This window comes from Sus scrofa, chromosome 2 (genome assembly GCF_000003025.6).
Source record: "Sus scrofa isolate TJ Tabasco breed Duroc chromosome 2, Sscrofa11.1, whole genome shotgun sequence".
In the NCBI taxonomy this organism is placed as follows: Eukaryota; Metazoa; Chordata; class Mammalia; order Artiodactyla; family Suidae; genus Sus; species Sus scrofa.
The window spans coordinates 141508609-141534452 of NC_010444.4; the positions used below are offsets into that span (position 1 = coordinate 141508609).

General features: G+C 59.9%; 1 protein-coding gene and 1 long non-coding RNA gene across 2 annotated transcripts in view; both read left to right on the forward strand.

Moving 5' to 3' along the window:
- CXXC5 (CXXC finger protein 5) overlaps positions 1–5719 on the forward strand; it is a 33336-nt gene extending 27617 nt beyond the window's left edge. Inside the window, 4 exon segments of the mRNA XM_021084872.1 lie at positions 1980–2306; positions 2309–2386; positions 2389–3062; positions 4615–5719. Of these exon segments, the coding sequence (XP_020940531.1) occupies positions 2141–2306; positions 2309–2386; positions 2389–3062; positions 4615–4659 (963 nt within the window). The 5' untranslated portion in view covers positions 1980–2140 and the 3' untranslated portion in view covers positions 4660–5719.
- Positions 14149–25844, forward strand: part of LOC110259504 — a 63147-nt gene continuing 51451 nt past the window's right edge. Inside the window, exons 1-3 of the long non-coding RNA XR_002341939.1 lie at positions 14149–14522; positions 16268–16332; positions 21049–21624. This is a non-coding gene — a long non-coding RNA (uncharacterized LOC110259504). The remainder of the gene's footprint in view (positions 14523–16267; positions 16333–21048; positions 21625–25844) is intronic.

Consider the following 25844-nt stretch of genomic DNA (forward strand, 5'->3'; position numbering starts at 1 on the left):
CTCTCCTGTCTTCTCCCTTCACCCTGTGTCTGGGGCTGCCGGGGCCGTGGTCCAGGGCAGGGTAGTTGGGCTCAGATGGGCAGGGGCTGGGTGACTTGGGATGACCATATCTGGCCCTCATCTCACTGACCAGAGGCCCTAGCACCTAGGCGGGGCCACTGATGCCTGGAAGGGTATTGATCCCTGAGGACAGAGGCCCAAGAGCCAGCCTGGGCTTGGCCCTTTAGGAGGGAGGATGGAGCACAGGTCTCCTGGGACATATGTGACCTCCTTCGTCTTACGATGGCTCTGACCTCGGTGACACCCCCAGCCCATGGACACCTGCCTGGCCCTCCTGGATTTGTCCTCCTGGAATCTGCCAGTTTGCTTATCACCCGTCTGCCATCACTAAGGAGGCACTTGGGTGGGCAGTGCCTGCTGGGGAGGGGCAGGGAGTGGCTGGCTGTCCCCTGATGCCTGCCTGGGCTCCCTCCTGCTCGGGGCCACTGCCTCGCAGTCCTGGGCCAGCCAGGGACCCTGCCTGCTCCAGGCCTCAATGTTCCCTTCTTTAAGGGCAGGGGGTTGGACTCGATGACTTCCTGGGGCAGGCTGAGTCCTGTGACTCGGGGGTGGCGGGGTTGCCTGGGGACAAAGATGCAGTGTGTGCCGCCCCCAAGCCCAGGGCGGGACAGGCCCGGCCAGATGTGCGCCTCCTCCGCCTTGAGTCGCCAGCTGCTTGGGCTGGGCCCCCGTCCTCCCACCTCTCTCCTGGGGGTTGCTGGGCCACGGCAGGCAGACGCTGGAGAGCCAGGGCTGATGAGAAAACGACCCCTCCGCTCCATCTGGAACAGTTCTTTGCAGAGCTCTGGGCCAGGGGAGCCTGGCTGCTCACATGCCTTAGTCTTGCTGCCTGAGCAGAACAGGCTCTGTCCTGGGAAGGGGCACCTCCGACCCTTGGACGTGGCCAAAGAACAGACTCGGCTCCCTAGAGGCTCGCACCTCCTCTCGGGCCCACCTTACACCAGCGAGGGGTCCCCCCAGCCTACAGCCCGTGCTGCTCCGTCAGCTCTGTCTGGGGCCTCCCTCCGCAGCCATCTGGGAGCCAGGCTGGAGCACGGCAGAGAGGCCTGAGCGGAGACAAGAGCGGGTCCTGGGGTTTGAGAGAGGAGGAGGCGTGTGCTGACATGTGCACAAGCGTGTCCCCACCCCCTCTCACAGGGAAGGCGTGTCCCCTGGCCCAGCGTGGCCTGCCCTCCAGCAGGAGGGTACACGCTCCTTGAAATAAGGGTTCTGTGCGCTCTCTGGCAGAGCCTGTTCCGCAGAGCCGGTCTCCTTTACCTGCAGGACTTGCCAGGGCCTTGAGATAATGGATGCGTATTCCCAGTCCCTGGTGGGCATCTCGAGGTCGCTCCCCAGACCTTTGGGTCCACACCTCCAAGCCCTTCAGAGATGGTCCCCAGCCCTCTTCTCCGTAGTTGGGTCAGTGAGAGATCAGGAAGCAGAGAGGGACTTGGTCACCCTTTGAGGTTATCATGCTCTCCTGCCCCCTGGCACAGGAAGGACTGCCTGCCTCCATTCAGTCTTCCCAGACCCGAGCAGGTCTCCTGCTGAGCCCTGGTGGCTGTGTATCCCTGAGCCGGTCCTTTTCCTAAACCTTGTCTTTCTCACCTGCGAAACAGGCTATCACTGCTTTGTAGGTGCTGCTGACTCTTTGCTGAGAGAGTATAGTTGAGAGCTTCTGTCCCTTGTCGCGCAGCAGATGAAGGCTCCGGCGTCGTCACTGCAGCGGCTTGGGTGTTTGGGTTGCTGCTGTGGCGCCGGGACCTTTCACATGCTGCGGGTGTGGCCAAAAAAAGAAAAAAGGAAGAAAGAAATGGCTCACTGGGGCTGGCAGTTAATAAATGCCTGGCGGGGCTGGCAGCAGTGGGGTGCGGGGGTGGTGCTGCTGCTGCTGGAGGTGGGGACCGCCGCCCTGACCCTGTCTCTCCTTGAACCGACAGAGTGAAGATACTTCCACGGGGACACCTGACCATGTACCTGCCCTGAGCGGCAAAGCCCAGCAGGCGTCTCTGTCGTGGGCGGCACGGCCCGGTGCTTGTCTGGGGACCCCCCCACAGTTGGCAGGCTCCCCCAGCAGCGGGGTCTGGGCCTCGGCCCCACCATGTCGAGCCTCGGCAGTGGCCCCCAGGACACCGGCGGCAGTAGCAGCAGCAGCAGCAACGCCAATGGCAGCAGTGGCAGCGGCCCGAAGGCGGGCGTGGCAGACAAGGGCGCGGCGGTGGCAGCGGCCGCCACCCCGGCCTCGGTGGCAGATGATGCGCCACCCCCGAGCGTCGGAACAAGAGCGGCATCATCAGCGAACCCCTCAACAAGAGCCTGCGCCGCTCCCGCCCTCTCTCCCACTACTCTTCTTCGGGGGCAGTGGCGGCAGTGGCGGTGGCAGCGTGCTGGGCGGGGAGTCTGCCGAGAAGGCGGCGGCGGCCGCAGCCGCTGCCTCCCTGTTGGCCAACGGGCACGACCTGGCGGCGGCCATGGCCGTGGACAAAAGCAACCCTACCTCAAAGCACAAAAGTGGTGCTGTGGCCAGCCTGCTGAGCAAGGCAGAGCGGGCCACGGAGCTGGCCGCCGAGGGACAGCTGACACTGCAGCAGTTCGCGCAGTCCACGGAGATGCTCAAGCGCGTGGTGCAGGAGCACCTGCCGCTGATGAGCGAGGCGGGCGCCGGCCTGCCCGACATGGAGGCCGTGGCGGGCGCCGAGGCCCTCAATGGCCAGTCCGACTTCCCCTACCTGGGCGCCTTCCCCATCAACCCAGGCCTCTTCATCATGACCCCGGCGGGCGTGTTCCTGGCCGAGAGTGCGCTGCACATGGCCGGCCTGGCCGAGTACCCCATGCAGGGCGAGCTGGCCTCGGCCATCAGCTCGGGCAAGAAGAAGCGGAAACGCTGCGGCATGTGTGCGCCCTGCCGGCGGCGCATCAACTGCGAGCAGTGCAGCAGTTGTAGGAACCGAAAGACTGGCCATCAGATTTGCAAATTCAGAAAATGTGAGGAACTCAAAAAGAAGCCTTCCGCTGCTCTGGAGGTAACGGCGCCTTAGAGGGAGGTGTGTGGGCTCTTGCGTCTGTCTGGCAGTCCAAACCCACCCCCGCCCTCATCCCCCCCCTCCCCTTTTCCTGCCCGGGCCAGTGTCGAGGGGATGCCCAGCCCATCCCTGGGCTCTGGGGTTCTAGGCCAGGCTCCAAGACACCAGTTCACCGCCCCCAAGAGTCGCAGCCACACCCCGAGATGCCCTTAGGTTGTAATTTGCCGCCTAGGCAAGCATGGAATTCCAGGCAGGGGCCTTGCACGCCCACCCGGCCCCAGGATTCTGAACCCCTCCTGGAGTTCTGGGTCAGGTGTTGAGACTCCTACACAGGTCCCAAGTCTCCGACTTTCAGACGTGTTGTAAAGCTTCCAGTCCATGACCCAAGATGCTGGGACGCTCCCCTGCCCCGTTTGAGGGGTTCTGTCCAGTGGACCCTGTGGCTTTGAGGGATAAGCCCTTCGTTTGCCCCTTCAGAACCCAGCCTTGCCCCCGAGGTCACCCAGGGGTAGAGCAGCTCCAGTGCCGACTACCCTGCTCTGAGGCCTGGAAGAACCCTGGGTCTAGGTACCTAGTTGGCAGATTTGGGGTGCCTGGGGGGGGTTCCGAATTCAGTCTGGCTGCATAGTTAATGGCCAGAGGTCCTGTGGGCCTGGGGCTAGGGGATGGCTTGAGCCTGGGCTGTGGGCCAGGCCTGTCCGCTATGGGATTGGCTTTGAGAAGGCCAAAGGGTTCCTGCGCTGTCTTCTCTCCACCCTCTCGGAGGACCTCCTGTCCTCGTGACCCCAGCCATGACAGCCTAGCGGTGGTGCCAGGCCCGGGCACAAAAGCATCTTTTCAGCCTGCTGTCCCTGCCCTGTCCCCCCCGCCACAAGTGGGCTTGACGCAAATGTCCAGAATGATTGGATAACAATAATGGCCTCCCAGCCATGGTTCTCCTCGCCGCCCCCCAAACCTCACCAGAGCCCCAGACCTCATACGTCTGCTCTCCTGCCCAGAAAACACACCTGTATGCACGTAAAGGCACACCCACTCCCATCTAGAGACAGATACACACACGCACACACCACACACACACATATGCACACACACATCCTGCCTGGTACAGTCTTATTATAGATGCAGCCTCTTAATAAGCCCCGCAAGCATCCTTCCTCTCCACCACGGCGCCAAACACCCCACACTCTAGCAGAGCTCACATCCTCGCGGGTGGCCCGGACCCACGCCCCGGACAGACACGGGAACACCACTCCCAGATGCACCCCAGCCGCCCGGCGCAGGTGACCTTTGGACCAGGGGGAGGGGTCTTCCTGTGCGAAGGTGGGTTCCTGGGCACCGTGGCTCAGGAGGCCCTAGGGTGCTCCCAGCCCTCCGGCGGCCCAGCAGGCCAGGCTCCTCCTCGGGCCTGGCAGGAACTCCTCGGGGCGGCTGCTTTGCCTCCATGCCTGTCCCTCGGCCAGCACCGCGGGGGAACATCTTTGCGCCAGGCCCAGCCGGACCCTGACGGAACTCTCTCTCCTTGTTTTTGTCTCCCGCCTCCCCCCCCCACCAGAAGGTGATGCTTCCGACGGGAGCCGCCTTCCGGTGGTTTCAGTGACGGCGGCGGGAACCCAAAGCTGCCCTCTCCGTGCAATGTCACTGCTCGTGTGGCCTCCGGCAAGGGATTCGGGCGAAGACAAAACGGATGCACCCGTCTTTAGAACCAAAAATATTCTCTCACAGATTTCATTCCTGTTTTTATATATATATTTTTTGTTGTCGTTTTAACATCTCCACGTCCCTAGTATAAAAAGAAAAAGAAAAGAGAAAAAAAAAAAAAAAAGTAACTGCTTTTTCGGAAGAACCACCACAACAGCAACAACAACAAAAAAGAGGTAACGACGAATCTATAAAGTACTGAGACTTCCTGGGCAAAGAATGGACAATCAGTTTCCTCCCCGTGTCGCTGTCGATGTTGTCTGTGCAGGAGATGCAGTTTTTGTGTAGAGAATGTACATTTTCTGTAACCTTTTGAAATCTAGTTACTAATAAGCACTACTGTAATTTAGCACAGTTTAACTCCACCCTCATTTAAACTTCCTTTGATTCTGACCATGAAATAGTGCATAGTTTGCCTGGAGAAGCCACTCACGTTTATAAGGAGAATGTTGATGGCGCCGCGTCGAAGCCCCTCTGTGTCTGTCCCCGCGTGCGGAGCTGCCACGAGGGGCTCACAGCGCGGGAGGGAGCAGCCCGCCCAGCCCCCCAGCCCCCCACCCCCACCCCCGGCCCAGACCCGGGCCCAGGCCAGCTGTGCTGCACCCACGGTCCCCAGGATGGGGTCTCCCGCCCCCAGCAGGGAGGATTTTGCAAACACGAAAGTCCTGTTCCTTTATCCACTGAGATCTGGGGGGCCCGTGTCTCTCGTTCTGATCCTGGCTACTTCCCTTAGAGAATATAAGCCCCTTTTTTTCTGGCCTTGCTGATGGCGACAGAAGAAAGGGCTTCTTTTTTGCGTGGTCCCCTGCCGGTGGGCGTGGGTGCCCAGGGGCCCCCGGTGGCCTGGGCCCCCCTTCCTTGCCCATGGCCAGCTTCCTGCTGATGAACATGCTGTTTGTATTGTTTTAGGAAAACCAGGCTGTTTTGTGAATAAAACGAATGCATGTTTGTGTCACGAAGCACCACTGGCTTCTTGCGCTCCGGCTCGGGGGCCTGGCGTGGGGGCTCTTGCTGGGCAGGGGTTGTCTGGGACCCCCCTCCTCTTGGGGAGGAAGAGGGACGGCCCTGGATCCAGAGGGGAGGCGAGCAGGAGCCACCCGCCTGGCGGCAGGGTGGCAGTCCTCTTAATCTGGAAATTGGCACGCCCCGGAGCGCCTCACCTGCTGGATTGCACCCCTGCTTCAGTGCCTGGACCTCCGGGGACCTTCACTCACCTGGGGCCACCTTCTCTTTTTCCGTCCGTCCATCAGGTCTTATCAGGGCAAAGCAGCCCACGGTCCGGGCGTGGCAGGGCGCGGAGCTACCTGTCCAGGTTCTTATTTTTTTGGACTTGCAGTCCTGTGGCATGGTGGGTTCCCAGGGAGCAGTTTTAGGCCAGGTTCACGAGGACCTGGCTGTGCCCGGCACACACACACACACACACACACACACACAGCTCCCCCCTGTCCCCATGTACAGCCCCTTCCTGGAGGTGTCCTTGGCTTTGGCTCTTGCCCCTACCCGCCCAGAACGTTTGTCGGCACGAGGTTGTCTGGGACCCCCGAGGTCAGATGTCCACGTGGGCTAGGCCGGGGCAGCCGGAACAGGAAGAGGTGGCAGCCCTGGGCACCACAGAGGCCGGCCTGCAGGACGAGGCCTGTCATCCCCTTGACCGGGAGGCCTTCTCCCCACCTCGCTGCTTTGAGCCTGGCTACGATGGAGCTAGGCTGGAGAAGGGACTTGCTAATGCTCTCGGGGCCAGGCTTCAGGTGGGTGAGGGCTTCGGGGACGAGGGGAGGGGCAGCTTCTGAAGCCGAGTGGGCGGCGAGGTGGCCATCTCTGCCATTGTCCCCGGGAGGAGAAAAAGCAGCCCTGTTGGGTGGGGGCCTCTGACCCTCAAGCTCTTGCCGGGTGTCACAAGCTCCCTTCGAGCACCAGGAGCTCAGCAGCCTGGCCTGGCACAGCAGGGGCAGGCGGGGGCGGTGGGAGGCAGCTTTCAACTTCATCTCTGCCTGGGAAAAATTCCCTTTCATGTGGCTGCCTGTGATCTCTCCAGGCGGCTCTGCCGAAGGGGGGTGTCCAGCGGGGAGGGGGGCTTGCAGCCAGGGGCACCCTCGCCCCCTGCACGAGGCAAGCTGCAGCACCTCCAGGACCTTGCGGGGGGGCGGGAAGGGTCCTCCTGGGGGAGTGGGAGTGGGAAGCCTGGCCAGCAGGGGGCACCCGGGCAGGAGGCCCCCGCCTGGCTGCTGGCAGCACACAGGCCGCAGATGGCCTCGGCCAGCCCTCGCTGGCATGCCTACAGGTGTGGGGTGGACAGCTCTGGTGCCAGCCCCGAGGGGGGCTGCCGTGACTCAGCCAGCCTGTGCCCTTTGGAGTGCCAACCCACAGCCCAGCCGTGGCGCCTGGGCTCAGCCCCCAGCGCAGAGGCGCCCCGAGCTTGAAGCCCCTCACCTCTTCCACGCTGGGCCCCTCGGACCGGGCTCTGTGGCAACAGTAGGCCAGCCCCTGTGTCGGAAGGAGGCGCAGGCGGGGGTGGGGAGAACCTTGAGGCCCAACACGTGATGAGACTCAGTTACCTCCTCCGGGAAACGGGACACTCACGGTCTCTCCCCCAGAAAGTTGCCTGAGGATGAAGTGACATCACGCCAGGGCAGGGCCTGGCTCGGCGTTAATGGTCAAGGGCAGCTAGGGCCTGTGCGGCTGTTTAAAAGCGATTGTTCACCCAAATCTCACCAAGAAGCCGCCCCCTCCTCCTCCTACCCAAAGCCCCGCCGGCCCTGCGCCAGCGCATCCGTCTCTGCGTCTTTTTATCCGGGTCTGTCTTCGTGGTCCCTGCTGGCCTGTCCCTCCTTCTGTGTGTCTCTTTCTCATCTGTCCACACCGCAGCCTCCACGGGTGTCTCGTGTCTCCAGCTCTGTCTCTCCTGTCTCTCCCGCCTCCGTGTCTTTCTGTGGCAGGCTCACCCCTGCAGCTGTCCCTTCGGACAGAGAAGTACAGAGAGGCGGGCTCCCCTGTGGAGCTAAATGTCCACTTCCCCTCCCAAGGGGTGCCCTCAGCTCCCCTCTGCTATGCGGGGGAGCCTGACCTGGTGACCCGGGAGGCGTCCCCTCAAGTGCCCCACCTGAGTGGCAGGGGGTGGTCGGAGAGGTTGGGGACTGAATGTACCTGGGCCTAGAGACAAGCCCTCTTCCATGTAGGGGTGTGTGTGTGTGTGTGTGTGTGACAGAGATGCTCAAGCCCTGACAACTACGTGAGACCCTGTGCAGTAGTGTGGCTGTACGTGACACTGACTGTGACATGGAAATGGGTCTGCGACCAGGTGGGGTAGGCCGCCGCCCTGAGACCTCCTGTGGCCATGCCAGCATGTGCCAGCAGCCTCACGCTTTGGGATGTCCTGTGACATTGCCTGGGACATTGTTCAGTCCTGTAACAGACCCCGTGTGTTAGCCGGTCGTACAACTAAGTATGTGACACTGGGCATGGCCGCGCCAATCCTGTGTGGCTCGCATGACCCTGTGACAAGATGGTGGGTGGTTCCATGTGGTTTGTGAGCTTGTGTCTGTGTGACCATCATGGGTGTAGCCCTGGGTCGGATATCAGGGATTCTACGTGAGTGTGTGATGCTGGCCCGTGACCCTGCTGTGACCTTGGGACACGGCCCGGTGTGTGCTCGTGGCGTCATGTGTCCGTGTGCCCCTGTGACCCCCTCGGTGATGCTGACATGATGTGCCCTGTGTCTTTGTCTACAGCCTTTCTTGGGTCTCTGCCCTGACAGCCATGCAGCTCTGGGGATGTCGAGGCCCCTGGCAGCCCCTCTTACCCCAGCCTGGCCCTGAGGCCCCGACTGGGTAGGGGAGCTGGCGTGGGGGCAGCAGGCACAGTTCCCACGGCCACCACGGCCCCTCTCCCAGCCCCACCACCGCCGGCTTCAGCTCCGCAGAATATCCTGGCAACCCCAGCCTCTTTGTTCTCTGTGGCCGCCAAAGGCCTCTCCCCACCCCAGCCTGCCCAGCGCCTGCCAGGCGCCCCCTCCCCCCACAGCAGCGGGGCCTGGCCTGACCTAGTCCCTTGCTGCCCTGCTCCCCGCCTCAAGCTGGGACCCTGTCTCATGCCCTGAACCTGACTCAGCACTCCAGACGGGGCCTTTGCCCCTCTGCTCGGAGTTCAGGGTGGCCAGGCTGTGCAGGAAGGAGGAAGCAGGACAGCCGCGGCTGTGCGCTGGGTGATCGCTGGGCCATCGTGGGCCAGGACCCCGGCTTTCTCTATGGCTGCTTCGCCTTGGCCCACGGCTCTTTGGAGGCTGTCTTGAGCCGGGGGTGGTTTCAACTGGTTGAATAAGTTCGCTGCTTTGGCTCCAAAGCCCTCAGGATCCAGATTATTATCTATTTTATAGACTTGAGAGTCTGAAACCCAGAGACGGTACGTGACAGGCCCGAGTCACAGAGCAGGATCGAGGGCCCTGGTTCGAGCTCGGGCACCAGGCTGCTTTTGGAGGCCCAGCTGTCGCCAGGGAAGGAGGGCCCAGGAGTCTGAGTCTGGACACGTTAGTCCGCCCCTCTTCTTGGTCACCATGTATCAAATCCGTGTGTGTGTGTGTGCACGCATGTGCGCATGCCCTTGGGGATGACCTTGGCCAGATGCCCTTGCCTCTCTGTTCCCAGGAATAAAGGGCAACATAACCAGAGGTCGTAGCGTGGGACACTCGGCAGAGTGCCTTGCCGAGCAACCAGGTCACCTCACAGGGCCAGAACCCACAGCACCTCCAACAAGGCCCTGGGGCTGGTGGCGCAAGGGGTAGATTCTGACTTGGGGCCGCAGCCTCTGTTCCCGGACGCAGCCCAGCTCTGTGCTGTCAGAAAGAAGGAGGTGGCCACGGCCACATGGCTGGGCTGCAGTCAAGGCCGCTCGGGCCCGCCCTGACGGCAGCACCAGCTCCCACTCCCTCCCAGGTGCCAGAGACGGATGGACGGATGGAGGTCACTGTGCAGCCAGCCCTGGCCCCCCACGGCCCGCCCGCCGCCCTGTGCTGACAGGCCCTGCTTACGACAGCCGAAGCAGGGGAGGGACAGGCCGCCACCAGCATGGTAATAATCCTTGGCCCAGGCGCCCCGCAGGCAGGTAAGCTGCACAGAGAGGCCCAGCTGCCCCCCAAGCTCACACAGCCCTGGAGGGAGTCCCGTCCCCAGAGGTCCACCTCTCTCCTGGGGGCCCCTGGAGGGCTCTTTCTGCCACACCGGGTGGAGACTGGCTGGGGAGGCTAGAGGGGCTACGGGAGAGGGTCCCCGGAGGCCACCGACCGGCTGCCAGAGCGGACACTTTCATCTCTCGTCGCCTGTCGACCTGCCATCCCTCAGCGGCATTAAATTCCCCTCCTGCCAGAGAACAAGGGCTGCCTCAGATTCCAGGCAGCAGGGCGTGAAGATGGGGTGGGCCCCGGGGAGGAGCGCCAGGTCCGCCAGGGCCCGGCGGGCTGGGGGCGGGGTCCGGAGGCTGGGCTGTCGCCTCCCGCCTCCCCCTCCCTCCCAGCGCCTGCCCCTCTTTCAGGTGGCTCCTCCTCAGGAGCTTTCTTAACCCACGCGCGCCAGGGCAAGTGTCCCCATGCCACCCCCAGCGCTGCCTGGGTGACATTGCCCGGCTTCAGGGCCGCGATCTGCAGCTCAGCAACAGCGCTGCTGGCACCAGCAAACCTCTGTGGGCCGAATAAACACATCATCTCCTCTTTCTGGGCATTTTTTCCCTCTTAGGTGTTTTCAGCTCTGACTGGAACGCTACCCACGGGGGAGGGGAAACTTACCAGAAAGAGCCCCTCTTCCCCCGCCCCCCGGAAGCTCCAGGTTCTGCATCTCTGCCCTCGGTTCGACGAGCTAACGCTGTCCCCCACCTCACAAGCCATAGGGCTTTTCGCCAGGCGTTGGGCCAGTCCTTTGCCCTTAGTAGCTCACAACAGCCCCGCGGGAGGGCATTGATCAGTCGTCCCATTTTATAGATCAGAAAGTTGAGGTTCAGAGCGTCAGAGGTAGACAGACATACCCAAGGGCGCACAGCCAAGTTCCTCTGGTTTCAGAAGCTGCTGTTTAAACACCTGGTTGTGCTTCAGGCTTTGGCCGAAAGAACCCCCCACCCCCACCCCGCATGCTGCCTGTGATCCTGCCCCATGTGGGATTAGGCTCAAGCATTCCTTAAACTTTTCTGCACTTTTTGCTATGGTTTTTTAAATTTTTATTTATTTATTTATTTATTTATTTTTTGCTGTCAACATATATTGTTTTTCAAATCAGAAAACGCAAGAGAATTCTTGTTCTTAAGCCCACAAATGTTTGGAACCAGAGCACTGCGTGGAGTGAGGGCGAGGAGGAGAGGGTGGCTCAGGATCACGGCCTCCTCCCCAGGAATGACAGGCTGCAGGTATTTGGAGGCCCAAAGTGGGTGCAGCCTGAATCTACAAAGGCCTCGGCCCCTCCACTTCCTGGCGCCTCCCTGGCATCTTCCTACCACCCACCCAGCCCCTCACCCAGCTCTGAGGCCTGCTCAGGGAGGGGCACCCGCTCTGGCCGAGCTTTGGCTCTGTGGCAGCGGGATCCACAGGCAGCTGCTGGGGGCCCGGGGGGAGTGGCTGCGAGCGTGAGGGCCAGGGCAGTGCCCGCGCTGTTGATAAGGCGACGGAGCCCTCGGGAGCCAGGACGCAGTGAAGCCATGGAAACGAGGCTGAGGTGTCAGGCTGGCTCAGCCGCTTCCCCCAGGTGGCCACCTCCCAGGCCTGGCGGGAGGCCAGCCAGGCAGGTCCACCCACTCCCTGACCTCCTGGGGGCCAGGCTTGGGCAGGTGCCTGGGTCGGCTCGATGTCACCCCAGCCCACTTTCCCCAGGGCCAGGCTGGAGTCAAGGTGGGAGGGCTGGGGACAGGGACAAAGGTGCTCTGAGTCCTTGGCTCCAACTCCCCCCCATCCGGCCCCTCCCACCTCTGCTGCCCCCCTCCTTTCCTATAAATATGTGTGCATTATTTACCTTAAGCATTTTGATAAATCATAATAGGAGAGACATCTGCTGTCAAAACTGCAAACTGCATTTGGGGCTCAGCTGGTGGCTGAGGGCTCGAGGCCGGGGTGCAGGGGCTCTGATGGTCTGAGGGGATAACGGGAGTGGCCCCCGCCCCTCACTTAGCGCCGGGCCTTGCAGGGGACCCAGGCACCATCACTGGGGACCCCTCCTCACCAGCTGCTGACCGTGAAACCTTCCCAAGGCGTCTCTCCCACCCCCGCCAGCCGTGCTCCCCTCCCGCCGGCCTCCCTCTGCCTCAGAATTAATGCAGCCGTGACAGCGGCTGAGAAGTCCCCCGAGCGGAGATTAACTCCCGGGGCAGCGCGGGCGGGGTTGACCACGGGAGGCTGGGGAGTGGGGGGCCAAGGCTCAGGCCTCACAAGATTAATCGCCCTGCAGCAGCCTCATCACGAGGGTGCCCGGTGCTCCGACCCCCGCCCCCAGGAGGAGCGCTGGGTCCTGTGTCAGGAGCTGCCCTGCCTCCTGCAGCCCCCGTGGTCCTAACTGGTGAGAGGATTTTGGACGCCGAGACTGAGTTCCTTGCTCGTTTTCTCTTCCCTTCCCAGTGGCCTTTGGGGACCCCGAGGACCAAGCAGCCTCCTGAAGCCTCTTTCCCTCCTCCTCCCCCAGCTTGGCCCAGCAGCCTGGGGCGGGGAGGCTCTGACACCTGCCTGCCTACCCACTACCTGCTGGTCCTGCTCACCAGTTCCCCAAAGCAGAGGTGGGGGACAGGGACTCAGAGAGGGGTGCAGCGGATCTGTCAGCTCAAGGCTTGATGGGCCTGCTGTCCAGCCAGCCCTCTAGCCATCTTGGGAGACAGTGGAGGAAAGAGATCCTGGGCGGATAGAGTTAGATTGCTGGTTGATAAAGCCCTGGGGTCAGAGATCTGGGTATTGCTTCTTCTCAGCCAGACACCCACTTTAAAAGTCTTTTAGGAGGAGTTCCTGCTGTGGCGCTGTGGTTTAACGATCCGGCTTGTCTCCGTGACATTGCTGGTTCAATTCCCAGCCCAGCAAAGTGGGTTGAGGATCCAGTGTTGCCACGACTATGGCGTAGGTCACAGAGGCGGCTCAGATTCAATCCCTGGCCTGGAAACTTCCGTATGCAGCGGGTCGGGCCAAATAAGAAAAAAAAAGTCTTGGAGGAGTTGTAGCAGGTGGGATTGAGGTGAGACGTGGGAATCAAGTTCCCCGGGCAGGCAGGACCTAAGGGAGGTGGGAGTCCAGCCTGACGCTGAGTCTGCGGGGAGGACCCCCTTCTGTGCACTCCCTGCCCTGGGGTCCCCGTCTCAGCCCTTCTGGGATCAGGCTGGCTGAGCGCTCCTGTTTGCTTGCTGCTCTTCCCAGCGAGAAAGTGAGCTCCAGAGTTCCCGTCGTGGCGTAGTGGTTAACGAATCCAACTAGGAACCGTGAGGTTGTGGGTTCAATCCCTGGCCTCGCTCAGTGGGTTAAGGATCTGGCGTTGCCGTGAGCTGTGGTATAGGTCGCAGATGTGGCTCGGATCTGGCGTTGCTGTGGCTGTCCGGCGGCTACAGCCATGGGAGCGGCCCTAGAAAAAGGCAAAAAGACAAAAAAAAAAAAAAAAAAAGGCAAAAAGACAAAAAAAAAAAGAAAGAAAAAGAAGAAAGTGAGCTCCAAGGGGGAAGAGTGTGTTTACCGGCACATGTTAAGTGCTCAATATTTTTTTTTTTTTTTTGGTCTTTTTAGGGTCACACCTGCAGCATATGGAAGTTCCCAGGCTAGGGGGTCAAATCAGAGCTACAACTGCCAGGCTACACCACAGCCACGGCAATGCCAGATCCTTAACCCACTGAGCAAGGCCAGGGATTGAACCCTAGTTGGGTTTGTTACCACGGAGCCACGACAGGAACTCCCAAAAATGTTGAATAAATGGTTGAATAGGAGGTGCAGGACACAGGGTGGCCTTCTGTATATAAGGAGCTAGAAAAAGAAAGTGTTGGATCTGGGTTTGAGGGTCACAACTACAGGGCGCAGGCTGGCGACTGCCAAGAGAGGGCCCCAAGAGGAAAGGGCCTTGCAGCGGGTACCAGGTTGACACCAGGCATGACCTTCTACAAGAAGCTCCTCTCGTGGGCGCCACTTCCTACAGATACTACGAGGGCAGACTGAAAACTCCTGTGTGAAAGGTCCTTGTCAACTCTCAGGCCTGGAGTTCCTGTCGTGGCTCAGTGGTTAAGGAATCCGACTAGGAATCGTGAGGTTTCAGGTTCGATCCCTGGCCTTGCTCACAGGGTTAAGGATCCGGTGTTGCCGTGAGCTATGGTGTAGGTCGCAGACACAGCTCGGATCCTGGGTTGCTGTGGCTGTGGCATAGGCCAGTGGCTACAGCTCCAACTGGACCCCTAGCCTGGGAACCTCCATATGCTGAGGGAGCAGCCCAAGAAATGGCAAAAAGACAAAAAAAAAACCAAAAAACAAAAAACTCTCAAGCTTGTTCCCCTTGGTGAACAAGAGGTTTATATGGACGGGAAGAGCCAAGAAGGCTTCTTGGAGGCGCTGAGAGTAGAGCCGAGCCTCAAAGGACCGTGTCACTTACCAAGAGACTTGGAGACTGGGGCGGTGAGGAAACCATACTGGAGGGAGCCCAGGGGACTCTGATGTCAACCTCAAGCTCCAGGATGAGTGAATGTATTTTGTCTTGGGAACAGTAGGAGCCCGTGATGGTTCTGGAACCTGGGTAGCCTTTGGCGGGACTTAAGTCTGGACGGAAGCCTTCATCAATCTGGGTATGTAGAGCAAATTCCCACCCCCCACCCCCGTCTGGGACCCTGGGGCTGGGCTGGGCAGTTAGCAGGAAGCCATGGTCATGCTCCCAGCCATGTCCCCTTCCAAGGGAACCAAAACATATCCTTTACTAGGAAGCAGGGCAGGGACCAGGCTTGGCCATAGCTTATGAGCTACCAGTGACCACTCATTCAGAGATGGAAATTCAAGTTGCAGGATGGCCAGGCTGATCGGAGGGCTTTGGGACCTGTTCACGTCCTGGAGTTGGGAATAAGGGAACATCTGGGCCCTACTTCTTGCTCCCCAAGACCTTAGCCTAGAGGCAGCAGTGTCCTGGGCTGAGAGGCAAGGGGCTAGGGTTTCCATACAGGCTGTGACCCTGTAGCTGGCTACGTGATCATGTGACCAAAGGCCGAGCCGGCCCTTCCTGTCTATAGCCTCCCCAGTCAGCGCAGTGGAGACCCTTCCAGCATCCATCGGCCAAAGCTGGGAGAGGGAGGGAGGGGCATGGCCTGGGAGTTGGGCTTAGTACATGCAAACTATTGCATTTGGAGTGGATAAGCAATGCCATCCTGCTGTATAGCACAGGGAACCATATCCAAACCCTTGCGATGGAACTTGGTGGAGGACGATGTGAGACATAGAACGTTTGTATAGGTATAACTGGCCCACTTGGCTGTACAGCAGAAACGGACAGACCATTGTGAATCAACTCTAAGAAAAAATTTAAAGAAACAAAGTTCTAGGCCCCCCCCCCAGGGGTTCAGACGTCAAGAAGGAGCTGTCATTTGAGGGTCCTTGGCTCCTTCCCTCTCCCCTAGCACCGTGCTGGGCCTCTTCCCTTCTCCGGCTCTGACACCCACACTCCCCTCACCCTTGACCCTGTGGCCAGCAGCCTCTGCTGCTGTCATCCGTTGTCATGGGAACCTCACAGCTCTGACCTGGCCTCGCAGACAAGAGCTGGCCAGGAGCTCCTAGCAGGGGAAGCCAAGGGTATGCAGGGGATGAGGTGGGGTGCCAGTCCCTGCCAGCTCGGCTGGGTGCCGAGGTACCCGCAGGAAGAGGGCATTGGAAAGATGACCTGGAGCTGGATGGGCTGGGGTGCAGGGGTGCGGGATCTGACTACGCCCCGTCCCTGGGGTCCGTGCACTTTCCCGGGCTGGCCCCCTTACCCAACCCCGGCTCTGGGCTGGCGCTGGTAGGGAGGGGGCGGCGGGGACCTTCCCTCCCTGCCGATGGTTGCTCAGAGCCCTGAGCTCAGCTCATTCTCGAGGCTAAAAATACCAGGGAGGCGGCAGCAGCAGCTCCCCTGACACCCTGTCCGCCACCCCCCCCACTAGCAACACACACACACACACACACACGCCTAGCCTGGACCAGGCGCCTAGGTAAAGCTTAACTCACTATGATCCATGGAGTTTATAAAGTCCCACCCATGGGTGAAACCCAAATCTGGGTTCCACTTCCACCTCCGACCCCGGTCTGCTGTGCGATCTTGGGGTGGGCCTTTGGCTTCTCTCGGCCTCGCTCCCCCTTGTTGTGTAATGAGGGAGCTATAAGGAGGAGGGGAGCCTCAGGCGTGGGGTAGGTGCTTGAGCTCTGGCTGTGCCATCTCATCTCATCACCATGGCGGTCCTGGCAGCTCCCTGCCGTTGGCACTGGGTCATGATCGCCCTTTTCTGGAGGAGCACACGGGGCTGGACGCGAAGTGTGGTTCAGAGGCACTAATGAGGCCTTTGGGTTCCAGGGTGGCCCTCTCTTGTCCTGCAGTGGCGTGTGGAGCTTCCAAGACCCCCAGGCACTTGTTGAAAGGTAGGTCAGAGGGGTTCCTGGTTGCGTGAGCTTGACTGAGCCGAGGAGGAGTCCCCGGCGCTCTCCAGCCCCGGCCTGGCTGACGCTTGAGGGGAGGGTCCACACGGCCCACTTCGGGGGTGGGCGAAGTTCAGGTGAACACCCACACTGCCCTTTGGCCCTGGACTTGGGTCCTCTTTCCACCATGCCTGGGCTCAGGCCTCATTTGGAGTTGATACTCTCTTCCCTCCTGGAAGGCAGACGTTGTGCGCATCAGCTCTGCTTTAGAGGAGGCCTAGTTTCATACGGGGTGCAGAGGGGGAAAGAAGGGCGGCCCTGCCATTTCCAGGGCCCTCCACGGAAGGCACAGCCACTGAGAGGCCTGGAAAACCATCCCCAGATCTTAGGGACCCCCAGGGGCCATTGCTGTGAGACCTGTGTCATTGTACCCACTCTTCCCCATTCGTCCTGTCCCCCAACCCCGTGGACATCCTGAGAAGCACAGGGCACCCTTCCCCACAGACCTCAGGTCTTCAAGGTTGGAGCTGGTGTCTCTAGGACCAGGGCACGGATTTTCTGAGCAGGCCACCCAATCCTGCGGTGCAGAGCGTAGGCTCTGTGTCATAGACCCTGAGCTTGCAGTGCTGGCACTTCCTGTGTGACCTCGGGTAGGCTGCTTCTTCCTGAGGTTGCCCCTTTGTAGAACAAGTATTTAATAGTACTGGTCTGTAAGGGTTGCTTCAAGGATTAAATGAGATGTTTCCCTAAAGTCTCTGGCAGAGTAGACACTCTGTAATCCTTCTTTCTGGAGGCTGGAAGGGAAGCGGCGTGCTCTGAAAGGGTTCTGGGACATCTCTTCATTAATGACTCCAGGGTCAAGAACTGTTTTGGTTGCTGGGTCATAGGACTGGCAACCGCTGGGGTTCCCCCCCACTGAACTGGGGGCCTGCAAAAGAGAAGCATTGCCCTTGAGTTTTGTGAACATATTTTTAGCCCATAAATAGATGCTCTTAGGTAAAACATTAATAACCTGCATCATGTTGGTGGGAAAAATTAAATGTAAATTAGATAATTAAAAACGAAGCTGATGCCCGCTGCTCTGTGCTATTACTTCTTATTAAAAGTTATGAGAGGTGCACCTGGGTGAGCTGGAAGGCTGGCTGTGGGATTCCCAGGCAGGTAGGGATTACCTAGTGGAGCCCAGTTTGGTCTTTGGAAGAGTCGGACCCAGCCGATGCTCCCACTGGAGGGCCCTGTGGGTGCTGGAACCAGAGCCTGGGGTGTTGGTCCCCGAGTCAGTGCCTCCCCTTACCAGACCTCAATATTTCCTCTTTTTTTTTTTTTTTTTTCACTTTGGCTTTTTGCCTTTTCTGGGGCCGCTTCCCACGGCATATGGAGGTCCCCAGGCTAGGGGTCCAATCGGAGCTGCAGCCACCGGCCTACGCCAGATCCAGAGCAACGTGGGATCCGAGCCACGTCTGCCACCTACCCCACAGCTCACGGCAATGCCGGATCCTCAACCCACTGAGCAAGGCCAGGGATCGAACCCACGACTTCATGGTTCCTAGTCGGATTCGTTATCCACTGCGCCACCATGGGAACTCCGATATGTCCTCTTTTGTAAAAGAATAACAGGACCTACTCTCATAGGACGGAGGCAGGGGTGATTGAGAGAATGTCTAGGAAGTACCCAGCCTAGGGCCTGCGGTGTAGTAGGTGCTCATGAAATAGCTGCGATCACTGGCAGTGTCATCACCACTGTCATTGTGATTGAGTCCCTCTCGGCCGCAGGCCAGTGCGCTGAGGACATTAGAGACAAAAGCATCTGCATGGCCGCCCTGCTAGCCGACGGGGTGCATGCTGTTATCCCCATTGTATGAGGAAAGCGAGGCTCTGACAAGGGGACTAAGGGACCCAAGGTCATACATCCTATGAGGGAGGTGGCCTTGTTTACTATTCCAGGGTCACAGAGGGGAAGTGGGGGAACAGCGCTCCCCACTCAACGCCCTGCTTTCCCAACTGAGCAGGTTACATCGACTCCCTTTCTTCTGCACCTGCCCTGTGCAGCACCCAGGCTCTGCCGTGGCCAGAGGTGATCACTCTGGAGTGAGGGAGCAGCCTGAGGGGCCAGGTCCCCAAGACGTGTATCCGCAGAGCAAGAGTCTAGAGAACAGACAGCCCTGGGGAGGTCTGAGCGCTCCCCAGGAGGTGTGATCCGCCTTGGCATCGGCATCCTGAGCCTGAGCCTGCTGGAGACCGGAGGAGAGGCGAGGCAGGTAGCAGGACCAGTTGGAGCAAAGGCAGGGGAGGCTGGAAAGCCCGGGCCAGGCCTGTGGTGGGCTGCGGAGGGTGCACGATGAGGGGGTGGGAACACGAACACGGAGCGGGTGAGTCACTGTTTCTGGGCCAGGCAGGCGGCGGCTGCGGAGCGGGGGGCGCATTCCTGGCTGGCAGGGCGGCCGGCACTAATGTCTTTCCCACATGGCCCCGAATTCCCGGCTCGGCACGATCACACGATCACACGGGCAAGACGCTCCCGCGGCCACCCCCGCCCCAGCTGCCTCCTTCCCACAGAGAGGGGAAGGGGGGGCAGGGAGTGCGGGGTTGGAGGGGGGCAGGCAGAGCCGGCGCTCCCGGGGCAGGATGGGGGGCTTCGGCAGAGCTTCCCAGGGGCCCGCGCCCAGGGCACCCTGTGCATCCTGACGGAGAAACAGGGCCGCATTGGTTAAAGCAGAGCAAGGTCCAGCCTGTGCAGGGGTGGAAGGAAGGCGGCCCGGAATGGCCATGGGTCCCTGGCCGCGGGTCCCGGCTTCTTGGGCCCCCTCCACCCATCCGCCACCACCCCGCTGTGTAAGGGCCTGGCGGAGGGAGGGGGAGCCACTTCTTTTTTTTTTGAGGGCGCCTTGGCCTGATTGGCCGAAGGATCCTCCACAACTTCAGTCGCCTCAGAGCCAAAGCCATCTGCCCCGTCCCCTCTTCCTGACCCTTGGGCTCTGGTTGTGGTGGGGGATTATCTGAGGCTGGGGTGCATCCGGTGGGGGACTGGGGCTGGGGTTTCTGGGAGAGGCCACGCCCAGCCCCCCATGCCGCGCCTGCGGTGCAGGGCAGGCCCAGCTCAGAGGAAGAGGCCTCTGAGCCACTGCTCTCCCACACGGTCCTTGTCCCCCGGCCAGGCCCCTGGGGGGGAAACTGAGGCTGCGAGGGCGGCCCACCCAGAGCTCCCCGTCTGCTGGGGGAAGCTGGCAGTTGTCCCTCCCAGCTGGGCTCAGAGGCGCTAATGAGAGTTAAATGTGGACCGTGAGTCACTTGGGGGGGTGGCTGGAACCACCCCCAGATGTGGATCCTGGGTGGAATGGAGCTTTGTCCAGCCGGTTCAGCCTTCCCCACGCCTCTGTGCTCATCCCTACTCCTTGGCAAGGGGGCATGGATTCCTGACCTGGCAGAACAAGCCCTGTCACCTGGGCCAACCTCCCCCAGAAGGCTGGCTGCCGCAAGGGGAGGGGCTGTGGAACCACAGGGGGATTCTGCACCCCAGGATGGGCTCAGTACCCCAACACCTGAGGTTGGACCAACACCGGGGTTGCTTAGTGGTTATAAGCCCTGGGGTATGGTGATGTGCCTTGGGACGGGGGTGGGCAAAGGGCCCAGGCCACCCGGAAGGATTCCCTCACCCCCTGCAGCCCATCTGGCCCCACTCAGACCACCAGGCTCTGACCACACAGGGTGCCTGTCCCCCCACCCATCAGCCCTGACCTCAGGCCAGCACAGGGACTTCAGTTTGCAGTCCTCATAGCAGGGCAGATTCTGTGTGGGTGTGTATGTGTCCCTGTGACCAGATCTTTTTGTGTGTTTTTGTGACTGAATGTGCAGTTGTGTATATTTACGTGTGATTGGCTGTTTGTGTGGGTCTCAGTGTTGCAGGGACCTTGAGAGGGCCGGTGGTTCCTGCGCGTCTCTGTCTGTGTGTCCCGTCTGTGTCTTCATGGGTCTTTCTGTGGGACTGTGGGTGTCTGCGTCAGCCTAGCCCCATCCTCGAGGTCCCTGCTTCTTCCCAAGCACCCTGTCACCAGCACCAGGAACCACAGGGTTAGGGAAGCAGATCTTGAAGGGGGGATGCACTGCCCGCTGTTCCCAGAACAGAATGGCCTGGTCGGGTGGGCAGCACCAGGGGGTGGGCAGGGGCGTGGGCAGCCACGGGAGACAGAGAAAGGGGGACAGGGGAGGGCCCCTGCTCAGCAGTCCCCTCCCTGCTCCCTGAGCTCCCAGCCCAGCGCCTCCTGGCAAGAGCTTATTTGCATGGTATTTACATTTCATTTGCATCGCGTTCAATTAAAAACCTGACCAGCTCCCGCCTGCCTGGCGCTGCCTGCCCAGCCTGGTGAAATCGTTGGTTGGGCATTGCCTGCCGCCTTCCCTCCCCCACCCCCCCACCCCCCCACCCAACACACACAGGACCGACTAGGGTGGGAGGGGTCCTCTCCTCCGCGAGACCATCCCAGTCGCCCACCCTCGGAGGGTGAGGGCTGCAGGTACAAACGGAGAAACTGAGGTGCAGAAAGGGTTGCCCGCAGCTCCAGGTTAAGGGCCGGGGTTGGACAGAGCTAGAAGAAAATTAGTGGTTAACAGCTGCCCCCGTATGCAAGAGTCTCTCAGGAGCTGTGCCACCACCTGGACGCAATATCTCATTTGAATTTCGCTACCCCTTGAAGTCAGGCCTTGCATTCTCCCATTTTACAGATGAGAAAAACCAAGACGGAAGAGGGCATGCCCCAAGGTCACGCAGCTGACCCGGAATTCCTATCTCCGTCTGTATGATGGCCAAGTCCGTTGCTCCAAAGCCTGAGCCTGACCCACCGCCTCAAGTAAAGGGCCTCCCCGACTCCTCCTGGAGAAGGGAGCGCATTGGCTCTGGGATGAGCAGCTATCCCTTTAACGTGGTGGCTGGCCCACCTGTTACCTATTATCCTGCTTCCTAACACCGACAGCCATGCCCTTGCTATAGGGTGGAACTCTCGCCCCCGCAGAAGTCCGTCCTGGCACCTGGCCATAGTTTGTCCTGTTGCAAGACTGCTCTTCTTGGCAGTCGGAGCTGGTGACTTTGTAACAGACCATTAAAGACCCTGATAATGAAACAAACTCCAGGGGCAACTTGGAGCGTGGCTACGGGCGAAGGATGTGTGGAGAGATCAGGCAGGCCTGTGGAGACGGCTAAGGCCCCAGAGAAAGCCTGAGGGAGCCACGCCTGGATCAAGAGGCCTCCTGGAGCCCCCTCTCACCAGGCCAGAGCTGCGCTGGTGGAGGGCTGCCACACAGGTAAGAACTCTCAGAACTGGGGAGAGTGGAGGGCTCAGGCTGCCCAGGGAGGAGTCGCCCAGGGCCCAGAATCTAGCTCTGGAAGTGGGGAGCCCTGGTGTTGACTGGCTCCAGTGCCCCCCACCCACCCCAGGGACCGCCTCCCCCACCCCTTTCCTGCTCTATCCCTGGGGGACCTGGCCCTTCAGCAGATGCTCCCTCCCTAACCACAGTGATTCCCGCAGGGATGGGCATGTGACCCGGGCCTGGCTAATCAGGTGCAATCCCAGGACTTTGGAATTATGGGGCCCGGCTTGTCTGGGATGGTGGTGTGGGACTTTGAGGCTGCTACCGAATCTATGGCGAGAGCCAGCCACGGACGACGCAGGGACAGGGAAACTGATCTGAACGAGCAAGTTCCACGTTTGCTTAAGCCAGCGTGTATTGGGTTTCTGTCACTTGCACCTCAAGCCCTGACCAGTTGAGGCCTGCCTTAACTAGTCCTGCCCTCAGACCTTTGCCTGGGCAATGCTCTGCCCAGAACACCTGCCTCTTGTCGTCTTCTGACCAGTCCTACCTGTGTCAGAGGTCCACTCACCTCTCGTCCTCACTTCCAGTCGGTCGGTACCCACCTCTCCCGGCTCCATCCTCCTGAGAGTGTCACCTGGAGCTCCCGACCCCCAGCCTGGCGCCCTAGCATCTGTCCTCAGACCTGCTCTGTTAATGCCCTTTTCCAGGGCATATGTCTCATTGGCCCAAAGCAGGTTGTAAATTCCCAAGTGGCAGGAGCCGAGTCTCCTCATAGGGAAAGGCGGGACAGACACTTCCTCTGCCATCAGGCAGCCTCCGTTCAAATTCTAGGCCATCTGTGTGATCTTTGAACCTGTCCCTCCACCGCTGAGCCTTAGTTTCCTGTCCTTTAAAATGGGGTTGTTGGGAGGGTTGAATGAGTTGGCAGGAAAGAAATGCACTGAGCACGTCAGGGCGTAAAAGGACCGGGCACCCTGAGAACGCGGCCGGGTCCCTGCCCTCGAGCGGCAGAGGGCGGAGGTCGGGGCAGGGGCCCCAGAGGGAGCAGCCAATCAGCAGAGGGGGGCGGGCCTCGTTCGCCGAGGCCTGGGGCCCCCTGCAGCCCCCCTTCCTTTCCAGGCGCTGGGGGCTCCTGGTGGGGGCGGGCTCGGTCCTCCCCTCCCCCTTCTTCTTTCCTCCCTGTCCTTGTCCCTTGGAGCCGGTGCCGCTCAGAGTTAATCTCCTCGCCCGTCAGGGGGTGACAGGAGGTGTCTGTCATTTGGAGCCGAGGCCGGCAGCCTCGCTGGCTAATTGGGGCGCAGGCGCCGGGAGCACGGGAAATGGCCGGAGGGAAGGAGTGGGAATGAGGAAAGGGAGGATGCCCTCCGCGCCTTCCCCGCCGGGCGTGGGGGCTGAGCCGCTGGGCTCCGGGGGCGGGGCTGAGCCAGGCAAAGGAGGAAGGGGCTGTGGGTTGGGGACTCTGTGACCTTGGGCAGATTGCTGTTCCCCTCGGCCCTTTGTATTATTGCTCGTCTTCATATTGACAACGGCAAGCCTTTATTGAGCAGTTACTGTGTGAATCAGGGCCCAGCTCCTGCCTGCGAAAAACTCCAGTGCTTTTCTAAGGCCCTTGGAATTCAAGCCAGACTCTTTCCAAGTTCCCTGACGACCCCCCCCACCCACCCATGCACTGCCCTACCTGCTCCCCTTGCTCTAGCCACACCATCCTCCTCCTGCCTCAGGGCCTTTGCACTTGCCGTTCTCCTTGGAACACCCTTCCTCTGCTTTTTAGCAGCATTGACTCCTCAGCGTTAGGTCCTGGCTCAAATGACACCTCAGAGACAACGTCCCTGACCATCTTATGGAAAACCCCCCACTCCCACCTCCACTTGTGTTGGTGTCACCCAATTACGGCATCCTAGTCATACTTTCACAGCATGTGTCATCAAGTGAAATCCTCTTTGTTTCCATATTTGTGGTCGATAGTCATTCTCCCTCTAGAATGGAAATCCCTGTCTCTGATTTACTGAAGAAACCCTAGTGCCTAAAACAATGCCTGGCACGTGGAAGGCTCTCGATGATACCTAGGGAATGATTAAATAAGTGGAAATCAGGAGTTTCCGTCGTGGCGCAGTGGTTAACGAATCCGACTAGGAACCATGAGGTTGCGGGTTCGGTCCCTGCCCTTGCTCAGTGGGTTAACGATCTGGCGTTGCCGTGAGTTGTGGTGTAGGTTGCAGACGCGGCTCGGATCCCGTGTTGGTGTGGCTCTGGTGTAGGCCGGTGGCTGCAGCTCCAATTGGACCCTTAGCCTGAGAATCTCCACATGCCGTGGGAGCAGCCCAAGAAATAGCAAAAAGACAAAAAATAAATAAATAATAAATAAGTGGAAATCAGACCTTCCGTTAAGGACTTCATCTAACTTCATTCTTACAAGGGTCTTTGAAAGTTGGTATTCTCTCCATCTGACATGAGGAAACTGAGGCCCAAGGAAATTCTGTGACTAGAAGTTGTGGAAGCTGGAGTTACTCGCAGAACTGTGACCCCAGAAGGATAAGGGCTGGCGGTGGGGATGAGAGCCTAGGCCAGTGCTAGGGGCATGTGCAAGAGGTCAGGGGCCGGGAGAGGCCCTACCAGGTGGACGCTTCCTCTGGGAGCTCAGCAGAGGGGACCCCAGGGAGCCTCTCCTGGGTTTGGGGGCTCAGTCCCTTTGGGCTGCTGTAACAAAAATGCCATAGCTTGGATGGCTTGACCAACAAACATTTATTTCTCTCAGTTCTGGAGATTGGGAAGTCCACTGTCAAGACACCGGCAGATTCAGTGTCCCTGGAAGGCCTGCTTCCTTTTTCAAAGATGCTGTCATCACACAGTGTCGTCACATGATGGAGAGGGCTGGGGATCTCTCTGGGATCCCTTTCATAAGGGCACTGATAGCGCTGATGAAGGCTCCACCCTCATGACCTAATCACCCCCAAACCCCCACCTCCTGACACCATCATATTTGGGATTAGGATTTCAACAAATGAATTTTGGGGGAACACAAACGTTCAGTCCATCACAGAGGCTCACATGAGGTCCTTGGCTAGAGAGGAGATGTCAGCTTCAAAGGATGGGTAGAGAAGATGACAGGGGACTGAAGGTGCTGCGGGCAGGGACCATGTCCAGGTATCAGGTAGAGCAGGGGGAGAGTAGAAGAGGGAGGCCGGCTGGATGGTGACAGACCTAGAACCCTGGGCTGGGGAGCCAGCACCTTGACAGGCGGGAGAACCGTTCCGAGTTCCTGGGTCTCTGGTTCCTGTTCGCCTTCTAGGGGTCTCCAAGCCTGAAATCTCCACCTGCAGTGGGCAAAGGGGCAAGTGTGGGCTGGAAGATGCCTCTGCAAATCACAGTCCTCAATTGCTGACACTTCATGGCCTTTCAGACCCCAAGACACTCATTACAATGATGTCTGGGTCCCATCAGCATAGGTCATTGGCCACTGTTAACTCATGTGGGTCATGCTTCATCAGCCAATCACAGTAGCTCCCTCTTCCTCTGTATCCCCACATGGGGTCTCTGAAGAGCTCTTGACCTGGTTAAAGGTCCAGGCTGAGGCCAGGCTGGCCACGGCCTCTCCCCGTCATTCCCCAGGATCGCAGAACCACAGTTTGCTTCTCTCCAGGCCTGACTCCCATCCCATTACTGGCTTCTGGTTCTTCCTGTGCCTCCCATCTCCTGCCCCCAGTCCAAGCAGCCATAGTAGAAGGTTCTGTAGGTGTGAGGCTGGCTGTTGGGGAGGCAGACTGGCCCAGTGTGAGAAGCGGCAGGGGTTTGAGGATGCCCCAGCCATCAGCAGCAGCGGCACTGCGCCACCAGCGCCAGAACCGCCTCCTCCTCAACCTATGTCACGGGGCGGCAGGCACCCAGATTCCAGATGTTTCCTGCTGCACTGCCGTGTGTGTGTGTGTGTGTGTGTGTGTGTGTGTGTGTGTGTGTGTATGTGTGTGGTTTCTGCACAAACACCAGCTTCTGCCACTGGCTCCCCTGCCCTGACCCCATCGAAATTCCCTCAGGAAGGGATGGAGGGGAGGGGAGATGAGGGGAGACAGGAATCGTGCCATCTGTCCCCAGGATGCTGGAAACAGTCACGCTTCCAGGGACCCTAAAGGAGCACTCCCCAGGACCCTCTGGGTCAGCAGGTGGAGGGAGCAGGCCAAGAGAGGAAATAGGGTACCAGGGCCAGGCCTCTGTGC